The sequence below is a fragment of the Hemibagrus wyckioides genome, linkage group LG25 (assembly GCF_019097595.1).
Source record: "Hemibagrus wyckioides isolate EC202008001 linkage group LG25, SWU_Hwy_1.0, whole genome shotgun sequence".
Lineage (NCBI taxonomy): Eukaryota > Metazoa > Chordata > Actinopteri > Siluriformes > Bagridae > Hemibagrus > Hemibagrus wyckioides.
The window spans coordinates 20,619,573-20,636,556 of record NC_080734.1 but is presented as its reverse complement, the minus strand read 5'-3'; the positions used below and the strand labels follow the sequence as shown (position 1 = coordinate 20,636,556).

At 40.3% G+C, this 16,984-nt stretch overlaps 3 protein-coding genes across 6 annotated transcripts in view; 2 read left to right on the top strand and 1 right to left on the bottom strand.

Moving 5' to 3' along the window:
- Positions 1-596: 596 nt before the first annotated feature.
- Positions 597-2,438, top strand: srp9 (signal recognition particle 9). Its single transcript, XM_058378532.1, has 3 exons — positions 597-812; positions 1,099-1,167; positions 1,326-2,438. Exons 1-3 carry the CDS (start codon positions 741-743, stop codon positions 1,443-1,445), a joined length of 261 nt encoding a protein of 86 aa, XP_058234515.1. The 5' UTR covers positions 597-740; the 3' UTR covers positions 1,446-2,438.
- A 1,705-nt stretch (positions 2,439-4,143) lies between these two features.
- On the top strand, positions 4,144-13,433 carry olfml2ba (olfactomedin-like 2Ba). Of its 3 annotated transcripts, none has more exons than XM_058378733.1 (8): positions 4,144-4,656; positions 4,903-5,130; positions 6,780-6,896; positions 7,430-7,594; positions 8,068-8,248; positions 10,640-11,560; positions 12,222-12,398; positions 12,671-13,433. In XM_058378733.1, exons 1-8 carry the CDS (start codon positions 4,510-4,512, stop codon positions 13,291-13,293), a joined length of 2,559 nt encoding a protein of 852 aa, XP_058234716.1. In that variant the 5' UTR covers positions 4,144-4,509; the 3' UTR covers positions 13,294-13,433. The 3 variants fall into 3 exon arrangements, with proteins under 3 accessions (XP_058234716.1, XP_058234717.1, XP_058234718.1); XM_058378734.1 differs by having other exon boundaries at positions 4,515-4,656; positions 4,962-5,130; XM_058378735.1 differs by lacking the exons at positions 4,144-4,656; positions 4,903-5,130 and adding an exon at positions 5,144-5,265.
- Positions 13,434-14,096: 663 nt separating this feature from the next.
- Positions 14,097-16,984, bottom strand: part of atf6 (activating transcription factor 6) — a 40,270-nt gene continuing 37,382 nt past the window's right edge. For both annotated transcript variants that reach the window (XM_058378736.1, XM_058378737.1), the window contains exons 15-16: positions 16,058-16,142; positions 14,097-14,797 (exon numbers count right to left, since the gene is read on the bottom strand). In XM_058378736.1, coding sequence (XP_058234719.1) covers positions 14,595-14,797; positions 16,058-16,142 — 288 coding nt within the window. In that variant the 3' untranslated portion in view covers positions 14,097-14,594. The remainder of the gene's footprint in view (positions 14,798-16,057; positions 16,143-16,984) is intronic.

Here is a 16,984-nt window from a genome sequence, read left to right as displayed (position 1 = left end):
AGCTCCACCTATGTCACGCGTGACCTTTTGATGTAATTATGTAGTATGTAGCATCGCAGACACGCATCCCAGAGCTAGCGCTAGTCGAGCTTTTGTGGTTAAAAAGTATAAAACTTTGTATTTTTCTTTTCTTGACTGATGGTTTGTCTAGATAAGAGCCTCCTTCCTGGGCTGGGATGGAGGTTTAGAGCACTCTGAAGCTGCATTTAAACTGCATTCAGGAAGGTCAGACTCACGGCCACCATTGAAGTCCACTATATGGAGAAAAATCCTGAAATATTTTCCTCAAAAAGCATCATTTCTTTACGAGTGAAGAAAGAAAGACATGAACATCTTGGATGACGAGGGGGTGAGGAAATGATCTGTAGAGTTTTGTTCTGGAAGTGAACTTCTCCATGAAGGAAGAATTGCAATCATTAGGAAGTGAAGAATTTATAATAAGTAATGTGGTAATATAAACTGCTGAGATTTATTAGGACCCGTGTTTTAAAATATAGGCTATATGGATAGAAGTTGAAGAAAAATGAACGTTATTCTCTTCACCCTCCAGCACAGTAGGTGGCGCTATTTACAGACACGCCGTTGGTCCTCAAGCTGCCATGAAGCAGAAGCAGCAGCAGAAGGAGATTTTTGCGGCCATGTTTTCGTTTCCGCTGATGTGGAATAAACTCCAGATCTCGGTGTAGAGAGAAGAGAGGAAACATTCAGAATATTCACTTTACTGAGGGTTTTGTTGAATTATGCCTTATTATCAGACCTGGGAAGAGTTTGCTCGAGCGGCAGAAAAGCTCTACCTGACCGATCCGATGAAGGTGAGGCGAATATAATGAGGCCGAGTTTATTAACCTGTCCTTCGGTGTGTCCAATGAAGTGGACTGAGGTTTTAAATTGTGTGGAATTGTGTTAAACCCTTAACATGTCCAGTGTTTGTAACTGACTTCATCTGTGAAACTGGACGCTGTTGTTCTCAGGGTCATTTGGTTCCAGCTGTCTGTCCAGCTAGTCCTTTCGAAACACACACATTCTCTCTATAGTTTTTTTCTGTTGTAGTGTACAGATTTAATCAGAGTCTATAATCACAGTGAATTATGTGTGCAGGTCCGAGTTGTGCTGAAATATCGCCACTGTGATGGAAACCTGTGTATAAAGGTCACAGATAACGCTGTGGTAAGTTTCTGCTTTTCTCAGCGCTCCATTCTCAGAGGCAGCTTTTATCTGTCGGGGCTAACCTCTGGGCTAACCTCTGGGCTAACCTCTGGGCTAACCTCTGGGCTAACCTCTGGGCTAACCTCTGGGCTAACCTCTGGGCTTTTCTGTACTCTCAGTGTTTGCAGTACAAAACTGACCAGGCACAGGACGTGAAGAAGATCGAGAAGCTGCACGGAAAACTGATGAGACTGATGGTGTCAAAGGAGTCCCACAGTGGAACGATGGAGACGGACTGAAGGACAGTGACCGGAATGCTGTTCCTGCTCCTCTCACACTCTTGAAGAGCATGGACCTAAAAATTCTGGCTTTAGAGGGCTGAGACGTTTCTTACACAAAAGTGGAAAATGATGTCCTCAGGAATCTTCCCATGAAGAGCTGATCTATTTTCCCATATGCAGCATGGACTTTTATTTTATTTTGTGATTGACCAGTGTTCTGTACATAATGCTCTATTGTTTTTAGGCCAGCATTGATACATGTGGTTACATGCTTGTGAAAGCCATGTCTCCTCTGATTAATCGTGTCTGATCACCCAGTACTCTGTTCTGCTATGACTACAGCAAACAATTCCTTATTCCTTTCTGTTAAGAATCTCCTGTTCCCCTTAAGCATTTTCGGATCCTCTTCTTTAGAAGGTGACTTTTCTTTATGCTGCAACACTGATTTTCATTTATATTTTTAAGTTTAGTATCAATAAACAAATAGGTCTGAACAATGATGTTGTAAGACAATTATTATCACACACTGATATGATGAAAGTTTAAAGATAAAAACATTAATAATAATCTGAGAAATGCTGCTCCTTTTAATGGAAATATAAATTGACTACAACTTGCACTACTAATCCAAACACTGAAAACATCTCCTACAGGTTTTCTTCTTTTTTGTCATTTTCTACTCTTTTAGTATCCTAATGATTTCTAGTACACTACGGATTTCTAATGGAAATAATGAGTGACCAAGAACAGTGTTAAACAAATCAAATCTTTTTTAGATTTTAAATTCTAACAGAGGCACAGAATTGTTCTTTGGTACGAGTAGCTCAAAAAATGTTGAGAAGAACTTGAACATTCAGGCCATGCTAACTGCTATAGGAGATACAGCTGTCTTTCAGCTCTTCTTGGACATTTACTTGTATGAAGTTAGATTAGATTTTATTTTCAACTGATAAAGTCATGAAATTAATCATTGTTTAACATATGACCATTAAATTCATTTATTTATTTGAATTTGAATTTATTTTATTTATTTATTTGGTACATGATATTTTAGGTGACCTGAGGAAGGTATGGTGAGGCAGTTGTAAAAGATAACAGGACATCAGGCATCGTGGAATAGTATCAGTGAGAAAAAAAGAATCTTGAAAGAATAAGATGATAACAGAGTTGATGACTTTTATAACAACCCACCAGTACAGTCATACAGTCCTTTTAAAGTAATTTGTTGATATAAAAGCTACACGTCACTTGCTGCCCCTGTGGTGGCTGTAATCTTTACACAGTGAATGCAGAGCCTCTACAGCTCACCTATATGGTCTGGCATCATGTTCTTTACTCCTGTCTGCAGCACACTTCCACTAAGTCTGCATACTTGGCTCACTTCCTTTTGTTGGCCTCCTCCATCCTTTTCTCTCAGAGCACTGTGAGCTCCAATATGACCACCTGGAATTGCAACAGTATTAAAAGTGATACGGGCTGCAGCTTTAGGTAATGTTCACTTCAACCAGCAAAATGGGAAAAATCCCACAGTTCCTATAACCTTTAAGTGGCTGAATCTCCAACCTGAAACAGCAGGAGAGAATTTTCCAGCTGAAGAGGCTGGATGGACTTAGTAGGATATAGACAGACAGGATTAGGAACTTCATGTACCCACCATCTGACCTGCACACAGCTCCTCAACCCTCTGCCCTAAACACTGACTGGTTAACCCAGGCAGGGAGAAGCTTATGTCTCCTTGCTAACTGTCTCCTTGTGCTCCTGCTCTGTTTCAGGTTGAAAAAAACTGAGGTTCAAAAAATTACAGTTTGAACATATGCATGGGGACAATGATGACCTCTGGTCTGATGAAAAAATAAATAAATTATTTGGCCATAATGACCATTGTTATGATTGGAGGAAAACTGGAGAGGCCTGCAAGCCATAGAACACCGTCCCAGCTGTGAAGCCTGGGGATGGCAGCATCATGGTGTAGGGGTGCTGTACTGCAGGAGGAACTACAAAATCACAAGGAAGGAAAATCTCAGGACATCAACGAGAAGTTAAAGCTTGATTACACATGGGTCTTCCATATGGATAAAGATCCCACGCATACCTTCAAAGATGTGGCTTAAGGACAAGAAACTGGTGGCCATCATAAAGCCCTGGCATTAATCCTAAAGAAAATTTGTGGGCAGAACTGAAAAATGTGTTTGCAATGTAAAGGCAATATTACCAATTACTAAAGTGTATGTTTTCTCCTCAGTGGGAATGTGATGAAATAAATAAAAGCTGAAATAAATCTCACTATTCTTGCTTTACAGATTTATTATTTATTGTTGTACAAACAGGTGTTTTTAATTTCTCCTACCCGCGTGCTAAGGTGCAACTTAATTTAGTGTAACATAATTCTGTAAGGCTTAAGTTAATCATTTAAGTCTGTAGTTAAGTCAATAGCATAATAGCAACTACTATAAAACCCCTCTAGTTCACGACGATGTGCAAAAACACAGAAGGTGGCGCTATTTCGCTTTCATGCTTACACACAATCTGCGCGTGTTTATTAAAAACTTTGCTGACCAAAGGGATTACTGGACCTTAGGAATGCTGTGATTCATTATACAGTTGCCGCTCATTTTGATGTCTCTTGCTCGTCGGCATGCTCACTGCACACACGCCATGATTTTAATGCGTTACAGCTAGAGTTCATCTACCAATTATATTGAACAATATCCTGATGATGAGTAGTAAAGGAAATATGGTGCAGTCCCCCTGTAGCCACCCACTGTTTGTCCCCACCAGTCCTTCCAGCCTGCCCTCCTCACTTTCTCTAAGCTAGAATGGGCTGTTTCAGTCTTTTATTTCTTCATACAGCAGGCAGAACTCCACACCTGTCCATATGGACGGCATTAACAACACTGAACTGTCTTATTCCTGTCGTTTCCATCCACCGTTTCCATGACTGGAGCAGAAGCGCGCAATACACTGAGATACTGGGAACATCTCTATAATAAAGGAAAGATCTGTAGGGACTAACCTGCACTCTCACGTCTCTTTCTGCGAAAGGTTTGTTTACGGGGTAGAATAAAGGGTTTGTAGCTCCGACATGGAGACAGTGGGATTTTGGTGCTTGTTGTTACTCGCTCACACTTCAGCTGCCCCAAACACACCTGGGGTACTTCAGGAGGAGAAAAATGACCACAACAAAACTTTAGATCCTGAGCTTGAAGACCAGGTTGATGTTTTGATTGAGGTAAGTGAAAACAACAACAACAAAAGCATTTTAATGAATGTACGTTGATTGTTAACTGATGCTCTTTAGTTTTATGATTAAAATCCAGTAAACAGCGTTTCCAGTGCAGTAGTGTGTGTGTGTGTGTGTGTGTGTGTGTGCAGAGCAGGAGAACTTCACTGAAAGCTTCACTGCGTTCTGTTGCTGTTTTGTGCATTGATCATGACTTGGTGGAAAATGTATCCGTGCGTCCTCTTCTTTTTGTAGCTGCTGGCTGATTATGAAACAGAGAGAGGCGCTGACTGTGGCTGTAAATGTGTTGTCAGAGACCCGGGCAGGAGCGCGCGCCCTCCGGAGTACTACACGGGGCAGAACGTTGCGTCTCGCCACGGCTGCAAGTGCGCATGCGCAGCAACTCCACAGCCAGCGCAGCAGCCCTGCGAGGAAACCTGGGGAGAAAAGAAGCTGCAGCAAGCTTCGGGAGAAAAATACAAGGTGACACCAAGTGGATTAAAAAGAGTTGCCTAAAACTCCCAGGTGAATCTTCACCTACAGGATTAAGGCTATACACTCTGGCCACTTTATAAAGTCCACCTAACCCGGAGCTACAGACACTGGCCATTTGATCAGGTACACAGTTTACAGGTGCGCTTTGTAGGTATGCAGTCAGTGCAGGTAGCTCAGCTCTTACTGTGACCCCACCACTGGACCTTCTTGGTGCAGCACTGGCACAAGTATTGTGTGCTGCATTTTACATAACCCACCACATACGTAGCTCATTATATATGCTCAATTTGTTTTACTCACACTTAAGCCCCTAATTAGCGTCAGTTTCTTATTGTTGTTGGATTTATTTATTTATTTTTGGTTAGTAGACTGTTCTTAAACCAGCAGTGACACTGAGGTGTCTAAGTAATACTGACACACTCATACAAGCTCAATACACTACCATGTCAGTGTCACAGCTTCACTGAGAGTGGTCCAGAACCTAAATATAGTATTGTCATGCCAGAGGAAATAGGCAATATTTAAGAACCGTATCAACAAAGTACAGGTTTATGTGACATGGCCATTGAATGTAGCTACATGGTTTGTGTAACATTTTCATGTCCAGTTGAAAGCAAATCAACAATAGAGTGTCCCTTGTTTTGCTTTACATTCTGAACTAATTTGCACAATGTGCCCAGACTTGTAGTTATGATGTAATTAAGATTATCATGTAGATTATCATCTGTGGATGGGGAGCAATCTACAGGCAATCTCAGTAAATAAATAGAGACTTATAAGGAATACAAATGCCTCCAGACAGGTTTGTCTCGCTCTGTAGCTTATATACAATGCTGATCAGACTCAGCTGAATACCATTTTGGTTCAAAAAGGCAAGAAAAGATGTGAATTAATATGAGAGTTCATTATTGTGGCATGAAAGGCAGGGGCTTCAGGCACAAAAGCTGCTCACCTGACACTGTGATTTAGTAGAAACGGTCACTAAAGACCATTTAGATCTATGGGAGAGACAATCACAGGGGTGGAAATGCAGTACATCCAATGACTGTGAAGTGAGTACAAAACAGCAACTGTGTAGGATATGATCAGACTGTCAGCATGAACAGTTCATCCCCAACTTGGTGTGGGAGGAGTTTTGCTAGTTTGTTTAGGTCTCTTTGTCCACGTAAGTAGAAAGGGTCACTGCAGAACAAAACTAAGTCTAGATATAAATACAAAGACTATATTAGTCTAGAGTGAGCTATTTCTGTCCTGATGGTGGTATTTTCCAGGATAACAATGCCCCCAATGAGGGCTCACTGAATGGGTTGATAAGAATCTAATGATCTATTTCAGAAATTTGTAAAAATCTGTGCCAAAGCGCATTAAAGCTGTTTGGTGGCCCAGCCCTTTACTTTAACACTTTATTTTGTATATTTCTTTGTCACACCTCTGTTTCCTATCTTGTGTGTTCTTGTGAGAGCTATGGTGGCATTGTGTTAGATGGTCTGTGTAGCCTGGATCCATATTAATCCATTAACATCGCTCTTCCTTCCACATTCCAATGGGACGAGAACAATCCTAAAGTGTACTCTGAGGCATGAGCTGCAAGGTTTGCTCCAAACTCTAGTGTGACTGATTTTGTTTGATCTTTACAGCTCTTGGCAATAATGGACTTGCTGGAGGATACTTTCTCCAAAGCAAATATGTTGAAGTTGATGAAGCTGAGCGCACTCACTACCGAGCTGCTGGAGAGGGTGGCCAACATTGAGAGGGTGAGTTAGAAAATAGATATGGGGTAAAGTTCTTTTCTCTGTTTTGGTTTCTTATACATTTTTTTAGGATATCACAGTTATGTCTGATTTAAACTATTCAGTTGTGAACCTTTTAATAAGATTTGGATATTGGTGTAGGTATAAATGAGTGAAGGATATTATTATAGTCCAGGGTGTACCCCTGCCTTCTGCCCTATGTGCGCTTGGATAGGCTCCAGCAGACCCCCGTGACCCTAATTAGGAATAAAGCGGGTATAGACAATGGATGGATGGATGGATTGTTATATTGTTGATATGACTGTATTCTGTTATAAGATGGCTATACTATTATATTTCTCTGTTGTCCTTTTTTTTAATTTAAACATTTCTGTGCCTAAACTAGTTAGTAATTCCCGTGAGCATAAATCCCTGTCATTCCTTCCTCAATTTGATTTGTTGCTGCATCAGCAAAGACCATAGCAGAGCTTAAACAGTGATTTCTAACATTAATGAAAATATTCACATGAGTGGTGGTTCTGTGTGCTACACTTCAGGTATTATTTCAGAAACAGAATGCTGAGAAGACTAAGGTAGAGAGCGTGCCAGCAGAACCAGAAACAAAGCCAGTCCCACCCACATCCACACCCACACCATCGCCGGAGAACAGACAGAAACAGAGCGAGAAGAGTAGCGAGGCTGCAGCTTTTCAGCATTCAGAGGTGGGCAGATCCTAATACTATAGCAACATACATCCAGGGGTGCAAAATACTTGAGTCACTGAACGTCCCTACTAATATCTGTGCATCATTAATGATTAAAATAAGGTTATGAACTCTAAAGAAGTCTAATTTTTAAAATGTGATGTTGGGATCAGTTTTGCTAATTTGCTAAAAGAAGCCAGTAGCTAACATATTTAACTAGGAAGTAAGTTGAACTTTAAGTATTGAGCATTACACGATACACTATATTTTTCAGTATTATTTCCACCCCTGCACATATCTGCATATTTTTCTACAATTTTATTAATTCCATGTTCCTAAAATGAACACAGTACAGGGATACAGCTGAACCACTGTCTGTGATAAATGTATAGCATCTAAGACTGCATGGTGTGTGTTACGTATAAGGTGGCATAACCATCCTTGCTACCCTGCTACAGTTCCATGTTTGATATGATCTGTGATTTGGACAGAGTAAGTATGAGGAGAAGTTTGTTGGAGGCCTGTTAAAAAGTAGTGGACCTGGACCAGAAGATGTTAAAGCTTTACAGGAACAAGAGCATCATGGAAGGCAGCAGCACCCAAAGATGATTGTTAGGGGGATCACATACTACAAGTCTGCCCCGATGGATGAGGCAGAGGCAGAAGAGAACAGTAAGTCAATACATAAATCTGTGTATTACATATTCTAAATTAAAGACAGATGCATTTAGAAATGACAGATGGCATTTTTAGAACTGAATTATTGAAGGCCATTTACAAGTCTGTTTGCAATCCCCATGAAATTAATAGGAACATCATAGAACTATAAAATAATAAACATAAGTATGAAGCACAGGAACACCTTCAGATTCAGTGTCAGCATCAGAACACACTATATTCCAAATAATTTCAAAGATGGACAATGTATTGGAATTTTGCACATTATGACATATACAATATGGGTGTCAAAAATTGTAACACACATTACGTAGTGAAACAAATGAACATAAAGAAAAACATTATTAGTTTTGGTTGCTGAGATTGAAAGCTCTCTTGGTGCATATGGCTGGGTAGTGCCCACCTTATGGTAGCTTTGGAAACAGGTAGATCCAGGGATGGGTCAGTAGTAAATTTATGGGCCCTGACCTTGCTCTGGCGGTGTTCAGTTCATTGATGGGAATGGATAGGCATCTGATGATCTTCTCAACATTTTAGTCTCTTGAACTGATAAGAGGGATGAAGGATGCTTTCAATGATGGGTTGACTTCCTCAGGCTGGATATGTCATGGCATGTGCATTGCCATGCCACTGTATCAATAACCTGTGCAATTTTATGTGCAATATACAGCTCTGGAGACCACTGCAAAATAATCAGTTTCTTATTTTTTTCCTACAGGTGCATGTATTGGTGAGATGAACAGTTTTGTTTCATTTTTCATTTCATTTTTTCAGTTAGTGTCGTGAACACTGATACACTTTTAGCACAGCTAGCATTAGTGCTAATAGAAGTGCTAATGAAATGAGTGTAAAAAGTGTTCAGCTCATCATCCTGAGAAGTGTCTGAATTCACTGTTCTGGAGGATGGTTATTGTTACCAGTCCCTGCTACAGGCTCCTAAAGTCATCGTATTAGAACTATGATTCTTGTTTCATTATGTAGCATTTCTTTGCCTTCTTGCGTCATCTGCCATTTTCCCAAAAAATCTCACAACTTCTATAATCACACTGACATCATCAGAGCTGCATCTGAACATGCCCCAGTCTGCATCATCTAGAGCATCCTCTGACTGGTCCATTTGGTACATGACCTACCTTTGAACCAGAGCTTCCCATTTCAACATTTGTTTGTATATAGGCATTAGGAAGTTGGGGGGATGGTCCGATTTTCCAGACAGTGGATGAGATTGTAACTTGTGGCTGTGTGGCAATGGTTCATGACCTTTCCACTCTGGTGGGGCAGGTAAGGTGGTATTGGAGTTTTGGCACTGCTTGAGGTTGCCACTTTTAACGTCCCATGGCACAATAAGTGTAGCCTTCTGGTTAATAGGCTGGTATAGAGTGAGAGCCTTATGAAGTTCACACAAGGCAGTGTGCGCCAGGGTGGAATATAAACGGCACTGACTTTGACCAAGGTAGATTCCCAAGGAAGGTAGAAAGGTGAAGGTTGGGTGTGCAGGAGTGTGTGAGAGGAACAATGCTCACACTCACATCAGACACACTCGACTTCCACTTGACTTCCCCGACTCTATTGTTCTGTCCATACGGAAAACTATTAGGTTGAACCATGTGTCGGTGAAGCAGAAGAGGCTGCAGTTCCTAATATCCCTCTGGAAATTAACCCTGACCCTGAGGTCATCAAGCTTGTTTTTCAGAGACTGAGAATTGGCTAACAGGATTCTAGGCAGGGGAGCATGGTGTGCACAAATCCTTAGCCTGCACCTGATTGCAGTTTGTTTCCTTATGGTGCTGGCTTAGTTGCATCTTTTGTTCCTCCTCAGGATCTTGCTCAGCCACATACTCGCTCGGTACATACTTGGTACATACTCAGTCTTAAAATAGTGATAGGTCTGCGCATCATAAACCAATAGAAAAATGCATATTTCTGCATTCTACATTATAATTTATGGTAGCCATGGTGAAAAGAAAAGAAAGTTAAATATTAAAAATAAACAAAAACAATGTGGTTGGAACAGTGTTGACAGCAGCTGATCTCACTGGCTCCAACTTGGATGTATAACGAGCACAAGCACCTTTGTTCACCTTTGCTGTTTGATAAATTGTATCTGGTTTAATTCACACATACTGTCTTCTATGTCAGTTAGTTAGGAATCCATTGACAGATTTCAGATGGGACATCCAGCTGAAGAATCATATTATGTATTTGTTTCTGGCATAGACACCAGTATTGTCCAGATGGTCCAGGACATAGAGGAGGTTCATGCTGACTGCATACTTCATGTTGGTCATATAGATGAACTGCAGTAGAAATGCAGCTTGAGTAATGTTAGGATTATAAATTTTACATGGATAAGAAATTGATTTCTTTTTTAATTCCTTCCTGTAGTGGGTGAAGATGAAGTCCACAGTGGTGATGGCTCTGTAGATCTCTTTACAGAAGAGGAACTTCTTCCTCTCAGTGTTCCTTCATTCAGAAGTGTCACCAAATCATGGCCAGGTTCAGCTAAACCCAAGCCTCCAACTCAGGATAGTACAATAACACAAAGTGTGCCTAAGCCTAAGCTGGAAGAATCTGTCCCTTCTCCGTCTGTTAAGAGTGAAATGCTTAATAATTCAGGGCCTGCATTGACAAAAACCTTCCACTGGTCTACAACACACACCACACCTCAAACACTCCCTGGAATACAGGAAGAAAGAGAGGAGAAGACCACTTCTCAGATGAATGTGATGAACATGGAGTCAACTTCAAGTATCATAAAGATGAAGTCTAATTCAGCATCTTCAGAAATGACCGGAACCACCATACCAAGCACAGTGGCTGGTGTCATCAGTCAGTCAGAGGTCACAACAAAAACTTTAACTGAGCAAACCCACAACACTGGAACAATTTCCATGGAGGATTTTAGTCAGGTCAATAAACAAAACACACTGTCAAGTGTGACACCATCACCAAACACACAGAGTCAAACTACTATTATTCCAGACTCTTATTCCACCACAATCACAGATGATGGAAGCCTCATGGAGACCAGTGTTGGGATGACAGCTACTACCACAGACTTCAATACAGGAGCAACTACTATTCTGACTACATCAAATGTAACTGAGGGTGAAGGTGATTCTAGCACAACTACATCAATGGCCATAAAACTGGTCAATAGTACCACTACAACTATAAGCAGTGGCAAAGCGGACAAACACAACACACACAGCATTCGTTTGGCTAGAAAACAGCAAGACCCAAAACAAAAGTTCATTAAAACTGTAGAGAATGAGGACATTGAGAAGAAGCCTCAAAAGCAGCCAGGTAAATGACGTCTGTAATATTTTACAGTTCCTCAATGTTTAACTACAGCAATACCAATGACTGTGAACAATTATTTTTTAATATTTTATGGGTTGTTTTGGAATTTTGCCTCAGTCTTGCTGATAATTTCCTAATTTTCCTATTTTGAAGTACTTTTTAATTCTAGTCCAGCATGTTTTAGGAGGTGGAAGTAAACTTACCACATTACCAGAAAATGTGAGAGAATGTGATAAGACCACACCAAGAGTAAACTGAACTCAGTAATCAGACACTTCACATTTTCATATGTAGATATTTCTTTTTTTTTTATTCAGCACAGTTTCAAATGATATTTACATGAACAATTTTCTTTTACCCTTCAAATGGCTTGAATCCATTTAGGAATGAATGTATTTGTATTGGAAGGTGTGATATAGTTGGTTTGCAGGATTAATGTACTGTATAATTTAGTGTAATTGCAAACCAACTAAACAGTAGGCTTACACTGTATGCCCTAACCAAAAGTATAATGAAAGCATAAAAGTGTCTGCCAAATGAACAAATGGAAATCAGATGACCACATGCCGAGTTGTAAAGAGAGTATTGTCCAAACAGGTCAAAAAATCAGATTTTACTCTGGACTGTATACTCATGTCCTGTTGCACTCTTTTCTTGTTTGCAGGGGAATGCAAGGACACACTGGCCACCATTGCAGAACCGATAGCACACAACACATATGGCCGTAATGAAGGCGCCTGGATGAAAGACCCGGTGGCTAATGACAACAAGATCTATGTTGCTAATTATTATTACGGCAACAACCTGCTGGAGTTTCAGAACATGGAGGTCTTTAAACAAGGTATCATTTCCAGTGAACATCCAATAAGCAGAATTAGCAGGTTCATAATTTAGCTGAAAAAGACATTTCCATGAAACATGACAGGATAATTAAACATGAGGAATAATTTTAGTAATCATTTTAATGTTGCAGTGTTTGAAGCAGCAACAGAACAGTTTTTAGATTATGGAACTTTAACATGGAGACATATACTCAATCTTATTTAATTATGAATATTTGTTAATACTATTGTAACATAATATTTGTAACACTAAATCAACATTGAATTCCAGGTCGTTTCACCAAGTCCTTTAAGCTGCCCTATAGCTGGCTAGGCACAGGCCATGCAGTCTATGATGGTGCCTTCTTCTTCAACCGTGCTTTCTCACGTGACATAATTAAGTATGACCTCCGGCGGAGACGTGTAGCTGCCTGGACCATGTTGCATGATGCTGCACTGGAGAGTGATGAGGTTTCATCATGGCGATGGAGAGGCCACTCAGATGTGGAGCTGGCCATAGATGAAAGTGGTCTGTGGGTGATTTACGCTGCATTGGATGATGACGGCTTTCTACAGGAAGTGATGGTGCTGAGCCGTCTGAACCCGGTTGACCTGACCACACAGCGAGAAACCACATGGAGGACAGGACTGAGGCGTGAACGCTATGGCAACTGTTTTATCGTGTGTGGTGTCCTGTATGCTACTGAACACCCTGGAGAACAGCAGGAGGACAATCTCATCTATGCCTTTGATACACATACCAATACACAAATGACCCCCCGGCTCCCTTTTGGCAATAACTCCACTTACATTGCTCAGATTGACTATAACCCCAAAGAAAGGGCACTGTATGCCTGGAACAATGGTCACCAGATCACCTATGATGTAGTGTTTGCATATGTAGATGCACTTTAGATGGGGAAAGCTGCTCATTCTAATGTGCATTATACTAAATTTGGGAAAATGTATGCCTATGATACAATATGTGTACGAAATATGGACTGTAGAGCAGTCTTAGCATTTTTGTGATATATTATCCCTCATATTTCTCATTACGCTGAAGTCTGTGCTGGTTATTTAGAGTCAGCTACAAAAGGAATGTCACCCTTTTCACATTTCCCACCCTGCAAAACCCTGGCTTTAATATTCTCATCAGTACCATTAATATTTGGTGAAGCCAAATATCTCTGGGTAAGCTTCTACCTGTGATGACCTGTATAGTTATAGTAAATGCTTTTGCATCACTCTTCCATAAAGAACATTACAAACATGTGTACATGTAGACTCCCTCTTCAGTTCAGACACAGGTTTAGACAGGAGGTGAAAACTTTGATTTGTGTTTGGCTCCTCATCGAGTCAGACACTCTATACAGGGCTCTGTTTTAGTCTCCAGGCAGAGGCAACCTGGTTCAAGCTGAACGGTCCAGACTCGTAGAAATCTTAGCATCCATCTTCAAAAGAACTTCCAGACACATCATAGATTTAAAAATGATTTGGATTGTCTGTCTTCACTACAGTTAAAGAGAGTAAAATCCCATCATACATCATCTTCAAACATAATCCAGTGTTTATTTATGTTTTGAAGTATTGCATCATCATGACATGAAAACAAAAAATTTTGCACTAGCAAAATCAATATCAAGTCATGCAGCAAATAAGCAGTTTCACTCCAGTAGTTTATAATCTGATAGGAAGAGCAGTATTTTCATGTTATTCTCTTTTTCTTTAAAAAAAAAACACATCTACAATTTTTATAAATATATATTTTTAGTCATAAAATTAAAGAACATAAAATGAAAATGAGCCTGTATATATACCAAGCTGGAAGCTTAGCAATAAACTTCATTAGGACACTCCTACAAATATTCAAATTATCTCAAGCCAAAGGTAAAATTAAATCAGTATAAGCCAAAACGTACAGAGATACAATACAAAACAAACATGAATTCAAATCAGACTAGACTTATCACAAACTAGATATAGTTTCCTGAGAGCTTTAACAGTTACAACTTAAGAATTTGGTGCAAGTGAAATATGTGAGCTGGTGTTCCTCAGGGTTCAGTACTGGGCCCATGCTGTTTTCAAAGTGGTTTTCTCTAATTCTTCCAAAGACTCACACTCCAACTTCTGACACAGAACAAATAGATAAAATGTGTCCAATAAAAAAGGGTAATAATGGATAACCCAATGTCAAAAATTCTTACAGACAAAAAAAGTCAAGCAGATCCCACGAGGACTCCAACTGTGGGTGAAGCGGGATTGTTGCTTGGGGCAGAGTGGTAGAAGGATTCAGCATCACTTTCATTGACTCGCAGGATTGGTGGGATACTGGAGGACTTGATGTGAAGGATGCGAGTGTCCATGACCTCACAGTCGATCTGCATCATCACCTCAAACTCCTTGTCCTTTATCACACTTTCTGTAATGAGAAACAAATGGTACTGTAACCACACCTGGTGTTCATTTACACCCTTATCTCTGTACATCTGGTAAAGGCACTGCGACTTCCCAGCTTTAAGATTCTCAGGACATGGAACCCATCCTGCTAGTGGTGGATGTTAAGTGACATTTCAGGACACCGTTCTCAGACACAGCCACAGGTGAGTCACATGTTGGCCTTCATTTTACTGCAGCAATGAATCCAGCACACAAACACATGACTCAGAAATGAACTGAACCTTGTGTCCAAAACCCCCAGCTGGCACAAAGCTGATTTTGATAGAATGATTTGTTATGGGATTTGTGATGGGAGTAACCAGCACACATGCACACACATGCACAAGCCCAGCATACAGCAAAGTAACTTCATCCAGTTTACTGCAGACATGTTTCATACGAAATCCTGGGATTCTTTTCTCCAGTATGTACAAAATATTCCCCCAAAAAATGTTATTAAGAACAAATTGTTCATTGAACTCTTGAAGCTAACCGGACTGAACCAAAAATCCCAGCGTCCGTTCACCATGCTTTTACTTCAGAGGTACTTGAAAGGCAAACATATGAAATCAATTTATAAGCAGGAGAAACTAAATGGATGCAGCATGTAGCTGAAGAATTTAAAGCAGATTTCTGCACAAGAAGGTAGGTTATTTGGACTGCTGAAACTGTCCTCTTACAGTTAATCAAAATGCCATCTTAGCCACGGTCATGTACAAAGATAGAGTATTTGTAACATAGAGCAAATGGGGTTACAACCAACCTCTAGCAAGCACACACTCCACACCCCCCATAATAATGAACAGATTATGTATTTCCTAAAGGGAAATTCAAGATTATTCAAGATTATTTGGTCAGTTAAGGTGACACTGAATGACAGCTGTCAGGGCTCCTAAAAGAATGGCTTCTTTCCCTCAAGCTCATAAATATTAACAGGAAAGTGAATGGCCTTTTTTCAAGACCTATAATCTCACCAGTTGTTCACAGGAGGGTTATGGTATTACATGAATCACTTTTTCCTGAACTAACACAGCCTTGAGCTCATCAGCTCACATGCCTTCTCCAGCCACATCCTACTTTCACAGAGCTACATGGCTTACTCAAAGGCATAAGGCCAAGAACAGAGAGTAAAATATATATGTTTTCCACCTGTTACACCCCCAAAGGTTTTCTGGATCCTTTTTGTTAATGTATCTGTCTCTAAAGCAACTATCTACAATAAAGAGAACTGTTTGGGTCTCACCATTGATATTCATTGCTGGGAGCACAACTGACATCTTTGGTCTGCTTCCTCTGTTGTGGTTGGTGGCAGGAAGAAGAAGGTGATCCTGAGGCAAAAAAAGTGTTAATATACAAAAAATGTTATATGAAATGATAATGAATGATCTATGAATACCAATGAAACTAAGATTAAATCATTTCAGAATCTTTTACATCCTCCATGTTAATTATAACGTATTAAAAGTCTGTGAAACACAATTCTAAACTTTTTTTTAGAGAGAAAGGTCAAAACTTCTCAACATCCTTCCTACAACCATACAGACCTCCACCTGAGACAGTTCAATAGTGGGGCTGTGTCAAGACTTAATGGAATATTTAATTTCATAGATTTTGTAGACCCAAAATGATCTGGTTTAAAGGACCAAGACCTAAAATCAAACAAATAAAACTCATGCTCATCATCAGTGATGACCTGATTCTACTGTACCACTGGAAAACTCTTTAATCCACCTGTCCTGAGAGCTGCCAAAGCACTCGTGGAAAATGTGTGCATCTGAAGGCAGAAGGGTAAGGATATTAGAAAAACAGATAGAAGCTGAGCGGCATGTTATATCCATCTCCAGCTCACTCCTGCAGTCCAACATGAAACCTGGAGCCCCTGAAACTTGTGGAATCTGGGATCTTCCAGGCCTATTAGCTCCACTAAAAATAAATGAGAGAAGCCTCTCTCTGGGGTTATGGAGACCAGCAGCTCTGTTCTCATGCAGGCAGAGAGAAGGTCTTCCAGCTCAAAGCTTTCCCAGGGCTCTGGGTTCTCAGAAAGCCAATAATGTTGCAATCTGCTTACATAAGCAAAAGGGAATGGAAACATTGACGATACACGTTGGAAATGTTAAAGAGGCAACATGGGAGTTGGGGCTAAAAAAAAGAAAGAAAAATTAAAAAATGA